Source organism: Ascaphus truei, chromosome 13 (assembly GCF_040206685.1).
Source record: "Ascaphus truei isolate aAscTru1 chromosome 13, aAscTru1.hap1, whole genome shotgun sequence".
NCBI lineage: Eukaryota > Metazoa > Chordata > Amphibia > Anura > Ascaphidae > Ascaphus > Ascaphus truei.
The window spans coordinates 20,303,135-20,316,539 of NC_134495.1; the positions used below are offsets into that span (position 1 = coordinate 20,303,135).

A 13,405-nucleotide genomic window follows, 5' to 3' on the forward strand; every position below is an offset into this window, starting at 1 on the left:
GCCAGAGAGAGTGAGAGAGAGGGTGGGCAGAGACAGAGAGAGTGAGAGAGAGGGTGGGCAGAGAGAGAGAGAGAGAGAGACACAGAGAGAGAGAGAGAGGGGGTGGCAGAGAGAGTGAGAGAGGGGGTGGCAGAGAGAGTGAGAGAGAGGGTGGGCAGAGAGAGAGAGAGAGACACACAGAGAGAGAGAAGGTGGGCAGAGAGAGGGTGGGCAGAGAGAGTGAGAGAGAGGGTGGGCAGAGATAGAGAGTGTGGTGGGCAGAGAGAGAGAGAGAGGGTGGTGGGCAGAGAGAGAGAGAGAGAGAGAGGGTGGGCCAGAGAGAGTGAGAGAGAAGGTGGGCAGAGACAGAGAGAGTGAGAGAGAGGGTGGGCAGAGAGAGAGAGAGACACAGAGAGAGAGGGGGTGGCAGAGAGAGTGAGAGAGGGTGCAGAGAGATAGATAGAGAGGATGGGATATTTATGAGTCACATTGTGGCACGAAGGAAAGAGAAAAACAGCAAGAGAAACGGTTAGAAGTAAGAGAGAGAGGAAGAGACTGAGGGAGGATAAAACTCCCTCCTGCATATTATATTATCCATGTCTTGGTTTGAGGGGCACATGGAACAAATGATAATTGCAATGGATAAATTGTGTATCAGGGTAGGGAAAAAACAAACAGAGAAGGCGAGGGTAACCTGCTCTCTCCCAATCACCCTCCATATGTTCAAGGAATTTGAAGGTAATTGGAACAAGTGTTGTCTGAATAGGATACAAAGACAGCAGCTGTAGCATTGTTCACCCAACACTAGAGAGGGAGTTAGAGGGTATGGCAGGGAGGGGGGGCAGCTCTTACATGATTTCTCCACAATACCCTCTTTCTTACTTTCTGCAGGGGTGCAAAGTTTGGGAAAGGAAGGAGGAGACCTTGAAGAGGTGAGGGGAAGGAGAAGGGAAGAGAGAGAGAGAGAGAGAGAGGGGGGGGGGGGGTAGTGGTTAAAGGATTGGTAGGGGAGAGGGATTAAAATGTGGACCTCAAGAAGCTAAGAACAGACCTTGTGAAAATCCTTCTCCAGGGCTTTGCAATGTTTTTAATCTTTAAAATACCTCTCCTCGCAACATATAGCTTATTTCCAGAGCTATAAACTCAATCCTCTGCTATTCCATATATATATATATATATATATACACATACACATACATATATATATATATATATATATATATATATATATATATATATATATATATATATATATATATATATATATATATATATATATATATATATATATATATATATATATATATATATATATATATATATATATATATATATATATATATATATATATATATATATATATATATATATATATATATACACACACACATACACACACATATATACACAATTAACCCCACCTTTGCTGGGGAGAATGAAACACTTTAGTACCATATAGAAAGAAAATAACTTTTTTTTTTTCTTCAAGTGTATGTAAGTGTATATTATATGTAGTGTGTATTCTCACCTTTTTTTTTAACTGCAGTCCTGAATTTAAATGTGTGTTCTTATTACAATGCAAGTGCAACTGAGCCTTGGAGAGAGATATATATATATATATAGTGGTTGACAAATCACCAAAAAATCTACTCGCCACACAAAAAAATCTACTCGCCACCTAGAACCAAATGTGTGCTGCTTGGGCCAATATTTACTCGCCCGGGGGTTAAATCCACTCGCCCGGGGCGAGCAAATGTATAGGTTTGTCGAACACTGTATATATATATATATATATATATATCTCTCCAAGGCTCGGTTGCACTTGCATTGTAATAAGAACACACATTTAAATTCAGTAGGACTGCAGTTAAAAAAAAGGTGAGAATACACACAACATATAATATACACTTACATACACTTGAAGAAAAAAAAAAAGTTATTTTCTTTCTATATGGTACTAAAGTGTTTCATTCTCCCCAGCAAAGGTGGGGTTAATTGTATAATTCCTGCACAACTGCTAATGTTAGAAAAGCTCAAGGTTCCGACTTCCAGTGCAAGCTATGTCTCAGATAGAATATACAGAGCTGTGTGTGCCTGATGTCTGTGTATTAGGAGGGGGTGAGAGATATGTGTCCTTCATGCCTGTGTATTAGGAGGGTATGAGGAGTGTGTCTCTCTGATGTCTGTGTATTAGGAGGGGGAGAGGTATGTGTCCATGATGTCTGTGTATTAGGAGGGGGAGAGGTATGGGATCCTGATGTCTGTGTATTAGGAGGGGATGAGAGGTACAGTGTCCCTGACGTCTGTGTATTAGTTTTGGGGGGGAGGGTGAGAAGTACGTGTCCCTTACATCTGTGTATTAGAATGGACGGGAGGTACGTGTCCCTGATATCAGTGCATTAGGAGAGGGGTGTGGGGGGGGGGGGGGGAGGGAGAGGTACATATCCCTAAAATCTGTGAATTAGCATAATGTGAGAAGGCTCCATATCATCAGTTTCCTACATTACTTGTGCAGAGTATTGTGTAACTACAACCTCCTCCTTCTACAGTACTTGACTTTCACTGTTCTGCAATACTAACTGACAATTCATAGTCCTCTCTAACTAAGGACGGACAGCTTCATGGGTACGAAGTCCAAACTTTGCGAACTAGGAAGTTGGAGTCAAGCACTGGGTTTTTCAACCGAGGTTCCTAGGAAGGCTTGGGTTCTGCAGACAGCCGTAAAAGAATCCCAGAAATCTCTCAGGTCACAGTACCAAATACAGAAGAATTTACAATGCATCTGATCTCAGACGCGCTATTAGAGAGGGTTGGGGTTCCATACAATGCATCTGATCTCAGACGCGCTATTAGAAAGGGTTGGGGTTCCATACAATGCATCTGATCTCAGACGCGCTATTAGAGAGGGTTGGGGTTCATTACAATGCATCCGATCTCAGGCGCGCTATTAGAGAGGGTTGGGGTTCCTTACAATGCATCTGATCTCAGACACGCTATTAGAAAGGGTTGGGGTTCCATACAATGCATCTGATCTCAGACGCGCTATTAGAGAGGGTTGGGGTTCCTTACAATGCATCTGATCTCGGACACGCTATTAGAAAGGGTTGGGGTTCATTACAGTGCATCCGATCTCAGACATGCTATTAGAGAGGGTTGGGGTTTTTCTTCTATCATTTACAAAAGAAAATGCAAAACCTAAATTTGAAATTTTTTTGGCACCAAACTCCCAGTGAATTTGACCAAATTAATCTTCAAAACCCCCCGCTCTATCGTTTTTTCTTGTACAATGCTAACCCTGTCCTGTAGAGCTTACAATCTAATATTGATACCTGAAGCACAGGGCGATAGATTGACTTGTCTCCAAAGCCACAACAGGATTTACTCAACGAACCGCTCCTTCGGCTTATATATATATATATATATATATATATATATGTATATATGTATATATATATATATATATATATTTATATAGCCACTGTAAATATTACTGTATGTTCATTTGCATGTCTTAGACAGGTCTGCAACCCTGTCTTTCCCCATTGTCACCCAGCATACAGCGCTTCCACTGCAGCAAGGGATTCTGGGAAATGACATGCAAATGAGCACTCAGTGCCACCTTTTGTCTCAAGCTCGTATTACACAAGCCAATCCTCAAGCCAATGCATGCTGTTTTAAACACAGCTTTTAAACAGAGGCTGGGATGAGATGCAAAGCCATTAGACCTACTCACATACATGTTTCAACCTTGATGGGTATCATCAGTGTGAGGCTGGTCTTAATGGCAAGCAGGTTTGAGACTAGACTAGGTAATCACCACTGTTATTAAGGTTATGGTGGGTAAAAAAGTGACAAAAACCCTCCACAGTAAAGCATAAAGCCACTGTAAATATTACTGTATGTTCATTTGCATGTCTTAGACAGGTCTGCAACCCTGTCTTTCCCCATTGCAAATATAAATACAACTGTATGCTCATCTGCATGTCTTAGGCAGGTCTGCAACCCCGCCTTTCACCATTATCACCCAGCACACAGCACTTCCACTGCAGCAAGGGATTCTGGGGAATGACATGCAAATGAGCACACAGTGCCACTTTTTGCTTCAAAAACCATTTTTAACATGGTTCCCTATAGGCTTAAGCTTGCTGCATGGTCACAGCTTTGAGCACAGCCAGGGTTAAGGTACATACCCAGAAAACCCACCCACAGACAGCTTTTTTTTTTCCTCACGAGAGGGTACACCCTCTCGCTCATCGGATCCCAGTCCACTTCAGTGGATAGGGAGCTTGCCCTTGGACTGTCTAACCGAAGTCAGACCCGCCCTCGGTGCCCAGTTTCCCTGGAGGTTTCAGCCCGAAAGCCTAGGTCTCCAGGGACATTGATGCCTTCCTCCGTTAGGATTCAGGACATCCGTCTCTTCCTCCCTCTGGCCCGAGGCCCGCAAGGGAGTTCACATCATATCCCCTCTTTCGAGGGTTGTGCGGGTGCACCCCAGCCCCGAAGGGCTGGTTGTTCGAATGCCATCCCCCTTAGCCCGAAGGCTCAGGGGTTCTGTGGTCCTGGGCCTGGACACCACCTCTCAACAAGCTAGAGGGCCAAATGCTTGCCACAGACCTTTCCTACTGGAGCCCATGTAGGATAGTACTGCATTTGGTCATAGCTGTGCAGGTCGAGAGGAGCACTCATCTCGCTTGATCTTAGCCAAAAGGCCGAGAAGCGATCACCCACAGACAGCTATTTCGACCTTTATGGGTCTCATCAGTGTGGGGTTGGTAAACTGGGTATGCATAGAAGCTAAAGGATGGGGTTTACCATACTGAGTTAAGTTATGGTGAGTAAAAAAAGTGACAAAAACCCCACCATAACTTATCTAATATATATATATTAGATAAGTTATGGTGAGTGAAAAAAGTGACATAAAAACCCTCCACCGTATAGCATATTTTCATTTGCTATATATATAGAGAGGGAGAGAGGGAGAGAGGGAGAGAGGGGGAGAGGGGGAGAGGGAGAGACTGGGGAGAGGGGGAGAAGGGGAGAGGGAGAGAGGGAGAGAGGGGGAAAGGGAGAGAGGGATAGAGGGAGAGAGGGAGAGAGGGAGAGAGGGAGAGAGGGAGAGAGGGAGAGAGGGAGAGAGGGAGAGAGGGAGAGAGGGAGAGAGAGAGGTGTGTGAGAGAGAGGCCATAGAATGAGAGAGAGGGCAGAGGGAGAGAGAGGATCAAAGAATGAGAGAGAGGGCATAGAATGAGAGAGAGAGAGGGCGGAGTTTGTGTTATGAGGGAGAGAGGGCATAGAATGAGAGAGAGAGAGGGCAGAGAGAGAGAGAGAGAGAGAGAGGACATAGAATGAGAGAGTAAGAGAGAGAGGGCATAGAATGAGAGAGAGAGTAAGAGAGAGAGGGCATAGAAGGAGAAAGAGAGGGCAGAGAATGAGAGAGAGAGGGCAGAGAATGAGAGAGAGATGGCAAAGAGTGAGAGAGAGGACAGAGAATGAAAGAGAGAGATCCAAGCTTCAACCAATGTTAGACTGCGCTTAAGGGCCTTGTAGCCAGCGACGTCTCCAAAATATAAATTACAACTTTCGCAATAGCGACGGGTGACGTCATCGGTCACGTCGCCGGCTGTATAAGCGCAGCCTCATCCAGTCAATGGAACTCTCAGATATTGAACATTATTACACAGCACCCGAGTAAAAACAAGCAAAACTGCAACAGATTCAGCAAAACCAGCAGAGTTCTGCTGCAGAAACATCTGGAGAGCATCTTCTCATGCAGGTCAACCACCAGCCCAGCAAGGACCAACACCGCTACAGAATGTGAACAGGTCTCACAATCAGCGATGCATGTACATTATAGAGTCGAGAGGTTACCTCCATAGTAGCTGTAAGGGCCGGAGCCCAAGATGTCAGACTCGTCCAGTCTCCCGCCCAATGGACGCATGCGCCTGGGGCTCCTGAAGAAGGCATGTCGCCGGGCCCCTAGCGCACTGAGCTGCTTCATTCTTCTCTCCTTGGACCTTCTGTTCTGGAACCACACCTGAGAAGCAGCCAATGGGATCACAGTTACATCGACACCATACAGACCGTCAGAAACCCCGCTCCCTTCCCATAGAACTGGGGTGGCCAATGCCAGTCTTCAAGGGCTACCAACAGGACAGCTTCTATGGATATCCCTGCTTCAGCACAAGTGGCTCAATCAGTGGCTTAGTCTTTGACTGAGCCTCTGATTGAGCTACCTTTGCTGAAGCAGGGATATTCATAAAGCCTGACCTGTTGGTGGCCCCTGAGGACTGGAGTTGGCCAGTCAACAACTGAGACACTTATTGAAGCACCTGTGCTGAAGCAGGGATATCCAAAAAGCCTGACCTGTTGGTGGCCCTTGATGACTGGAGTTGGCCGCTCTTCCCATAGAAGATTAAGCCCATCATTAAAAACAGCTCCCACACAGAAACATTAAAGGGAATCACACCCTTAACCCCCATCTCTTAGGGGTTAAATGAGCAGCTAGTCCCTCCTAGGATTTAATAGCTGTGGCGTGTTTATTAATAGGTTAAAACTAGTGGATGATTTAAACGTCAACAAATGCTTTTAAGTGTTTTTACAGTCTTTACCTGATCTCTTTCGGTGTAAGACTGTTTGTAAACTGTTTTCATTATTAGTATTATTTTATTAATTGGTTACACTAATGATGTTGATGTCATTAGCCAAAGAGATAAAGGAGAAGACCAACCATTGTCAGATAAGATTAGAGCTACCCAGGCCCTGAATAAAATAGAAAGCTATTTATTTTCACGCAAGAAAATAAATGAGAAATTCACTTTAAGGGAGATTGATATTTTGCAAAATGCTTGTTTTAAATAATTCCCATTTCCAGCTTGTTTGATGTATAAGAACATGAATGATTCATGTTGAAAACAAAAATGGTGCTTGGGACACAAATCATGTGAATAAATAAATGACGAGGAAGAATGGTCGCTGCCTTTGAAATGGGTATCACAGTATCCACACCCTGTAACCTTGGGGGAGTCACTATGTCTCAAACTTAAAATTACATTGTAAACGATATGGCAATTGTGCCTAAAATAACAAACATGTAAATGTAATAATCTGCCATTCTAAAAAAAATAAATAAATATACATATATATATAAATATATATATATATATACACACACACACACACACACACACACACACAAATAATGTTTTATATATATATATATATATATATATATATATATATATATATATATATATATATACATATACATATACATACATATATATATATATATATATATATATATATATATATATATATATATATATATATATATATATATATACACACATACACACATCTGTGATGCGAAATTAACACAATTCTCAGTCCTACTGAGAAAATCTGTGAGGGGAGGTTGTTTTTTTTAATCTGATACAATCAATTCCCAGTTCACAAAAGTGCCTTATTGCTCTGCAACTGTGATGGTATTTGAAAAACCCCTATAAGTATACAGCTCATCTCCTCCACTTTACTTCCTCTCATCGTGTCCCACCCCGGAGAAGATGACGGATTACTCTGAACTTTAGAGGGTTCGCGGGAATCCTAACAGGGATAAGCTTATAGAGGGAAGAAAAATGAAAAAAAAAAAAAAAAACATTGGCTGGCCCCCATGTTATCAAAGGCATCATATCCTGTACAAGTCCCTATAAAGGGCTTATAGGATCCGGATTACAACTCTTTCAGGGAGATGAATGGGTGCCTCCTCCTGAGGGACAAGAAAAAGGACCTCACTCTTTTACTTGAGGGATGAGGATTAGAATGTCCAATCTTTCCCAATGAAGCAAAGTGAATAATAGGGGTAGGGTGTTAAGAGGAGGAGAAAAATGGACGATGGCCAAATATAAAGAAAGGGTAAAAAAAAAAAAAAAGAGAGAAAGATCGAGAAAGATAAAAAAAAGAAGAAGACAAATTTACATTTTGTAAAGATTTGCACGGAGTTTGGAAGCAAGGACGGGCTCAGAAAGCATCTTCATTATCCCTTCCCCCCCCTCCTTTGTCATTATGAAAGCTTTTTTGCATGTTTTCCAAATCATCCGTTCTTCCCAGGTTTTAGCGTCTTTGATGCTCAACTGACCTCTAGGGCAGTGTTTTTCAACCGGGGTTTCTAGGAACCCTTGGGTCCCCAGGCACCCCTAAAGGGTTCCCTGCAATGTTCAGGTCATTTGAAAATTGTACCAAATACGGAAGAATTTACAATGCATCTCATATCAGACGCGCTATTAGAGAGGGTTGGGGTTCCTTACAATGCATCTGATCTCAGACGCGCTATTAGAGAGGGTTGGGGTTCCTTACAATGCATCTGATCCCAGACGCGCTATTAGAGAGGGTTGGGGTTCCTTACAATGCATCTGATCTCAGACGCGCTATTAGACAGGGTTGGGGTTCCTTACAATGCATCTGATCTCAGACACGCTATTAGAGAGGGTTGGGGTTCCTTACAATGCATCTGATCTCAGACACGCTATTAGAGAGGGTTGGGGATCCTTAAAATGCATCTGATCTTAATCGCGCTATTAGAGAGGGTTGGGGTTCCTCACAATGCATCTGATTCACATAGGGTTCATCAACAAAAGGTTGGAAACCACTGCTCTAGGGTAAGAACCCCTTGGCAGCCAAAACATGAATTGACCAATGACGTCCATATTACTTTTGCGAGGAGGAAGAGGGGGAGAGTGGAAAAAGATAGAGAGAGGGGAGGTGTGTAGTGGGTTTGGGATTTGTAATTAATTTGCCCTTATGGTAATATGGACGAACAGTGGATGCAAAAGTCATCTAGTGAAGTTAAGACGCATCAGATGTCAGACGATTTCCTAGACCAGATCCCGTGTCTGCATAGCATGTGTCTGATACACTAGCGGGTATATTGGAAGGAGAAGTCGCAAGCTCGGATATTCCAGCTCTTTGTAGAATGCGGAATTAAGGGAATGTGGTGTAGTGGTAGAGAGGTCAGCTCTGTCTTCTCCCAGGGAGTCAACGGCAATGGGCTTTGGGCAAGACAGCCATGTAAAGGCAAGGAAAAGGGTGTGTAAGAGGCCTCCACTGGGTGATGGGTATTAATATAGGCGAGAAATGCTGTACCTATTCCAAAGCATTAAGGACCATCTTTATTAAGCAGTGTGTTTCCATAAGGTTTCTTACCATGTGAAGGCGCTGGATGGTGTATTATGGAAAAGCACTGCTTAGTATATATATATATATGGGCCTCTGCTTTGGAATGAATACAATGTTTACAGGGTTTATAGGAACAAGCATCAAACTCCTGATCATGAGTGAAAATGGCATGAATAAATTACATTGCAATTACATTGTCCCGAAGAGCTAACAATCCAATCAAGGATGGACTGTGTATGACAGAACATGCCACAGTGGTGTTAAGTTGTAAAGCACCTTATAGCCAACTTCAATGGGCCATAAGGTGTCATAAGGCTTAGCACACCTTCGTAAATATATCCCAAAGTGAAGTGCCCAAGGTTACAATACATTGGCATTGACATTTAGCAGTGCTCACGCTCACTCTCTCACCACTGCCTCCAGGCCATTCCCTCATATAAGGTCCAGAATGGAATTATTAGGTAGACTTTGTTGTGAGAGTCGTGATAAGCAGTTTAGGTGATTGGAGTAGTAGACTTGGTTGAGTGACAGGTAGCTGGATCTGCTGATTGGGTGTATTAATATTTTAGTATTAGCTGTTTACGTGGTTTGGTTTAGACTTGAGGTGTATTTTTTTTATAGATAACTCAGTACATCGGTGATTAGACAAAGAGTTGCTTGGGAGAGAAGTTATTGGTGTACGTTTGATATTTATATTATTGAGGAAAGGTTTGTATTTGGAGGATACTGGCTGTACTAGTGATTGGCTGTAACATTGGTTGGGTGAGAGATGGTTGGATGTTACGTTAGTTGAATAAGATGTGATTGGCTGTAACATTGGTTGGGTGAGAGATGGTTGGATGTTACGTTGGTTGAATAAGATGTGATTGGCTGTAGAGGTTTATTGGATGTAGTTTTTGGTGGACGAGACATACTTGGCTTTTGAATCAGGTGGGTAAAGGGCGATTGGCCAAGATGTTCTTAGATATGGAGTTAGTTAGATAAGATGTGATTGACTGTGGACTTCAAGAGATGATTGTTTATGGAACTAGCTGGGTGAGTGATGACTGGCTGTGACGATTGGCTGTAGTGTTAGCGAAATGACAGACGATTGGTAGTACAGCGCTGTTAGAAGATCTACCTGAATCACCCGCATGTTCAGTCCCGTTTCCTGAGCCAGCTGTTCCCGAATGTGTCTAGTGGGTTTAGGAGTCGCAGCGAAGGCGGCCTTAAGTGTCTCCAGCTGCTTGGCCTTGATCGTGGTTCTGGGTCCCCTCCTCTTGGTACCAGAGTTCTGCTCCTCATTCTCATTGTTGGTTGTCTCTTTGTCAGATGAGGTTGAGTTGTCTGTCTCTTTGCTTTCATCCTGAATGGGGTCTTGCAGATCTGGAGACAAGCTTCTATCTGTGCAGGAGGACACTGTGAAGGGAAAGCAGAGTCTATTAAATACATCTTTGGTATGGCAAATTAATAAATGGTAACCTAACTCCTATATAACCTCTGTAATATCATATTGTAACAAACCCCAAGGGTATGATATTCACTGATAACTCAATGCCAATTTGTATTATTATTTATTGCTAACCCAACGTCTGATTGCTCAATCACTCTAAAGAGCCCAGATGACTCAAGTGCTCAAGACTAAATTACCTTATGTATGTATGTATGTATGTATGTATGTATGTATGTATGTATGTATGTATGTATGTATGTATGTATGTATGTATATATGTATGTATGTATGTGTGTATGTATGTAAATCTTTATTTGTATAGACCCTTCCATGTACATAGTGCTTTACAGCTGTAATATACATGACATAATAGGAATAAATGCTTCATACATAAAAGTAGGCATTAGGGAAGAGAGTCCCTGCCAAGAAGAGATAACAATCTAAGTGGTAAGTAGGGAGAATGTACAGAGACAGTAGGAGAGTGTTCTGGTAAGTGCGTCTGCAAGGGGTCATGGTGAGTGCATATGAGATGTATAGTATCAGCCAAGGGAACTACCCATATGCTTCAGTAAAGAGGTGTGTTTTAAGATGGGTCCTAAAGGTGGAGAGAGAGGGTGTCAGTTGTATATTGGGGGGGAAGGACATTCCAGAGGCGCTGGGCAGTGAGTGAAAAAGGTTTTAGGCTGGAGAGGGCTTTAGATACAAAAGGGGTAGAGAGAGGACATCCTTGAAGAGAATGCATGAGTTGGGATGGTGTATAGCGAGAAATTAGGGCTGAGAAGTTAGGAGGGGCAAAAGAGTGTATAACCTTAAAAGTGAGGAGAATGTTGTGTGTAATACAGGATTTAATAGGAAGCCAGGAGAGGGATTTCAGCAGGGGAGACGCTGAGACAGATTTAGGAAAGAGTAAAGTGATTCTGGTAGCAGCGTTTAGGATAGATTGTAGGGGAGACAGGTGAGAGGCAGGAAGGCCGGACAGCAGGAGGTTACAATAGTCGAAACAGGAGAGAATGAGGGCCTGAGTCAGAGTTCTAGGAAAGGGCGTATCTTTACAATGTTACGGAGGAAGAAACAACAAGTTTTAGCTACATTAGGAATGTGAGAGGAGAATGTGAGTGAGGAGTCAAATACGACCCATAGGCAGAGTGTTTGAGATACTGGGTGAATGATAGTGCTGCCAACAGTAATGTAGAAGGGAGCAGTAGGGACAGGCTTGTTAGGAAGTATGAGCTCCGGTTTTGACATGTTAAAGCAGCAATCCAAGCCGTCTGATTTTTTTGCAAATATATATATATATCATTGAAGCAGGGGATCTCCGGAGCAGAACCCCATTAATTTCAGCTCCGGAGACCCCTGCTTCTAGAGATACTTACCTCCGAATTAGGTGCCGGTAGCTGCTCTCATTGACTGCCAGGGTTCACAAAATGTCCGCTGTTGAAAGTTTTCGCACCCTGCGGGCCAATAGGAAGCCACAACGTTATCGGTGTGGCCTCTTATTGGCCCATGTGATGCGGGTGCTTTAAATTTAAAAGCCCTGCTTGTTCAGCCGGAGCGGCTACTGGCACCTACTTTGGAGGTAAGTATCTCCGGAGACAGGGGGTCCCATAGCTGAAATTATAGGGGTTCAGCTCTGAAGACCGTCTGCTTCAATGCAATATGAAAAAAATAAAAAATATGAAAAAAAGGTGCCGTATTGGATTGCTCCTTTACATTTCAGTTGGCGGATAGTCATCCAGGATGGTTATAGCAGAGACACATTCAGGACTTTGGTCTGGACAGCAGGTTAAAAGTTAAATGTGTGTATCATCAGCACAGAGGTGATATTTGATCCTAAAAAAATGTGAGATAAGGTCACCTGGAGAATGTGTGTGTGTAAAGAGAAATAAGAAGAGGTTCCCAGGACAGACCCCTGGGGTACACCAACAGAGAGATCGACAGGAGAATGAGACACTGAAAGTACGAAGTAAGAGGAAATCCAGGATAGCGCTCTGCTACGGATACCAAGAGTATGGAGAATGTGAAGGAGAAGAGGGTGGTCCACGGTATGAAAGGATGCAGAGAGGTCGAGCAGTATGAGCAAAGTGTAATGACCTTTGTCTTTGGCAGCATGGAGGTCATTAGTTATTTTGGTGAGGGCTGTTTCAGTGGAGTGAGTAGTGCGGACATCAGATTGTAGAGGATCTAGGAGAAAATAGGAGGTAAGAAAATGGAGCAAGCGAGAGAATACAAGGGGTTCAAGGAGTTTAGCGGAAAAAGGATAACTTAGATCCTTTGTACTCAATATAACATGAGGTTATGATGAACGAGTTAGTTACTGCCTTGGTTAATGGTATTTCATGATAATTCAGGTAACAGTATGGGCTATTGTAATATCACGTGATGGTTACCTAACTCCAAAGTGTCCATGGTCATACAGTATGACCCTAACCAACTCTCACTATCCTAATTCATTTCAATGGAAAATGAAGAGTTCTACCATCCAAATCTCTCTCTGTGCATTGGCCCATATTACTCGTTTATAACCCATAACACAAAGTGCCTATTACAACCACCGTTCCACAAGCTGAATATTGCTTTTACTTTTAGGTGTTGAAAAACCAGATAAATAAAAAGGCACCATTTGAAAGAGTTTTCTGACTCACCATGCAAGTAATTTAAGAGAATATATTTTATCTACAACTAACATTGTACATTGCAATAATGCACATAACATTACTGAATTAGAATGCTTAGACTCATAAATTAATTCCACCACAATAATTCCTTCATCTGCAATTAGATACCCTGCAGTTGAGTAGAACAGTGCCTGGTGATCACCTAACT

General features: G+C 42.8%; 1 protein-coding gene across 1 annotated transcript in view; it reads right to left on the reverse strand.

The window, feature by feature from the left end:
• LHX5 (LIM homeobox 5) overlaps window positions 1-13,405 on the reverse strand; it is a 30,318-nt gene that overhangs the window by 6,384 nt on the left and 10,529 nt on the right. Inside the window, exons 3-4 of the mRNA XM_075567895.1 lie at window positions 10,271-10,548; window positions 5,848-6,013 (exon numbers count right to left, since the gene is read on the reverse strand). Of these exons, the coding sequence (XP_075424010.1) occupies window positions 5,848-6,013; window positions 10,271-10,548 (444 nt within the window). The remainder of the gene's footprint in view (window positions 1-5,847; window positions 6,014-10,270; window positions 10,549-13,405) is intronic.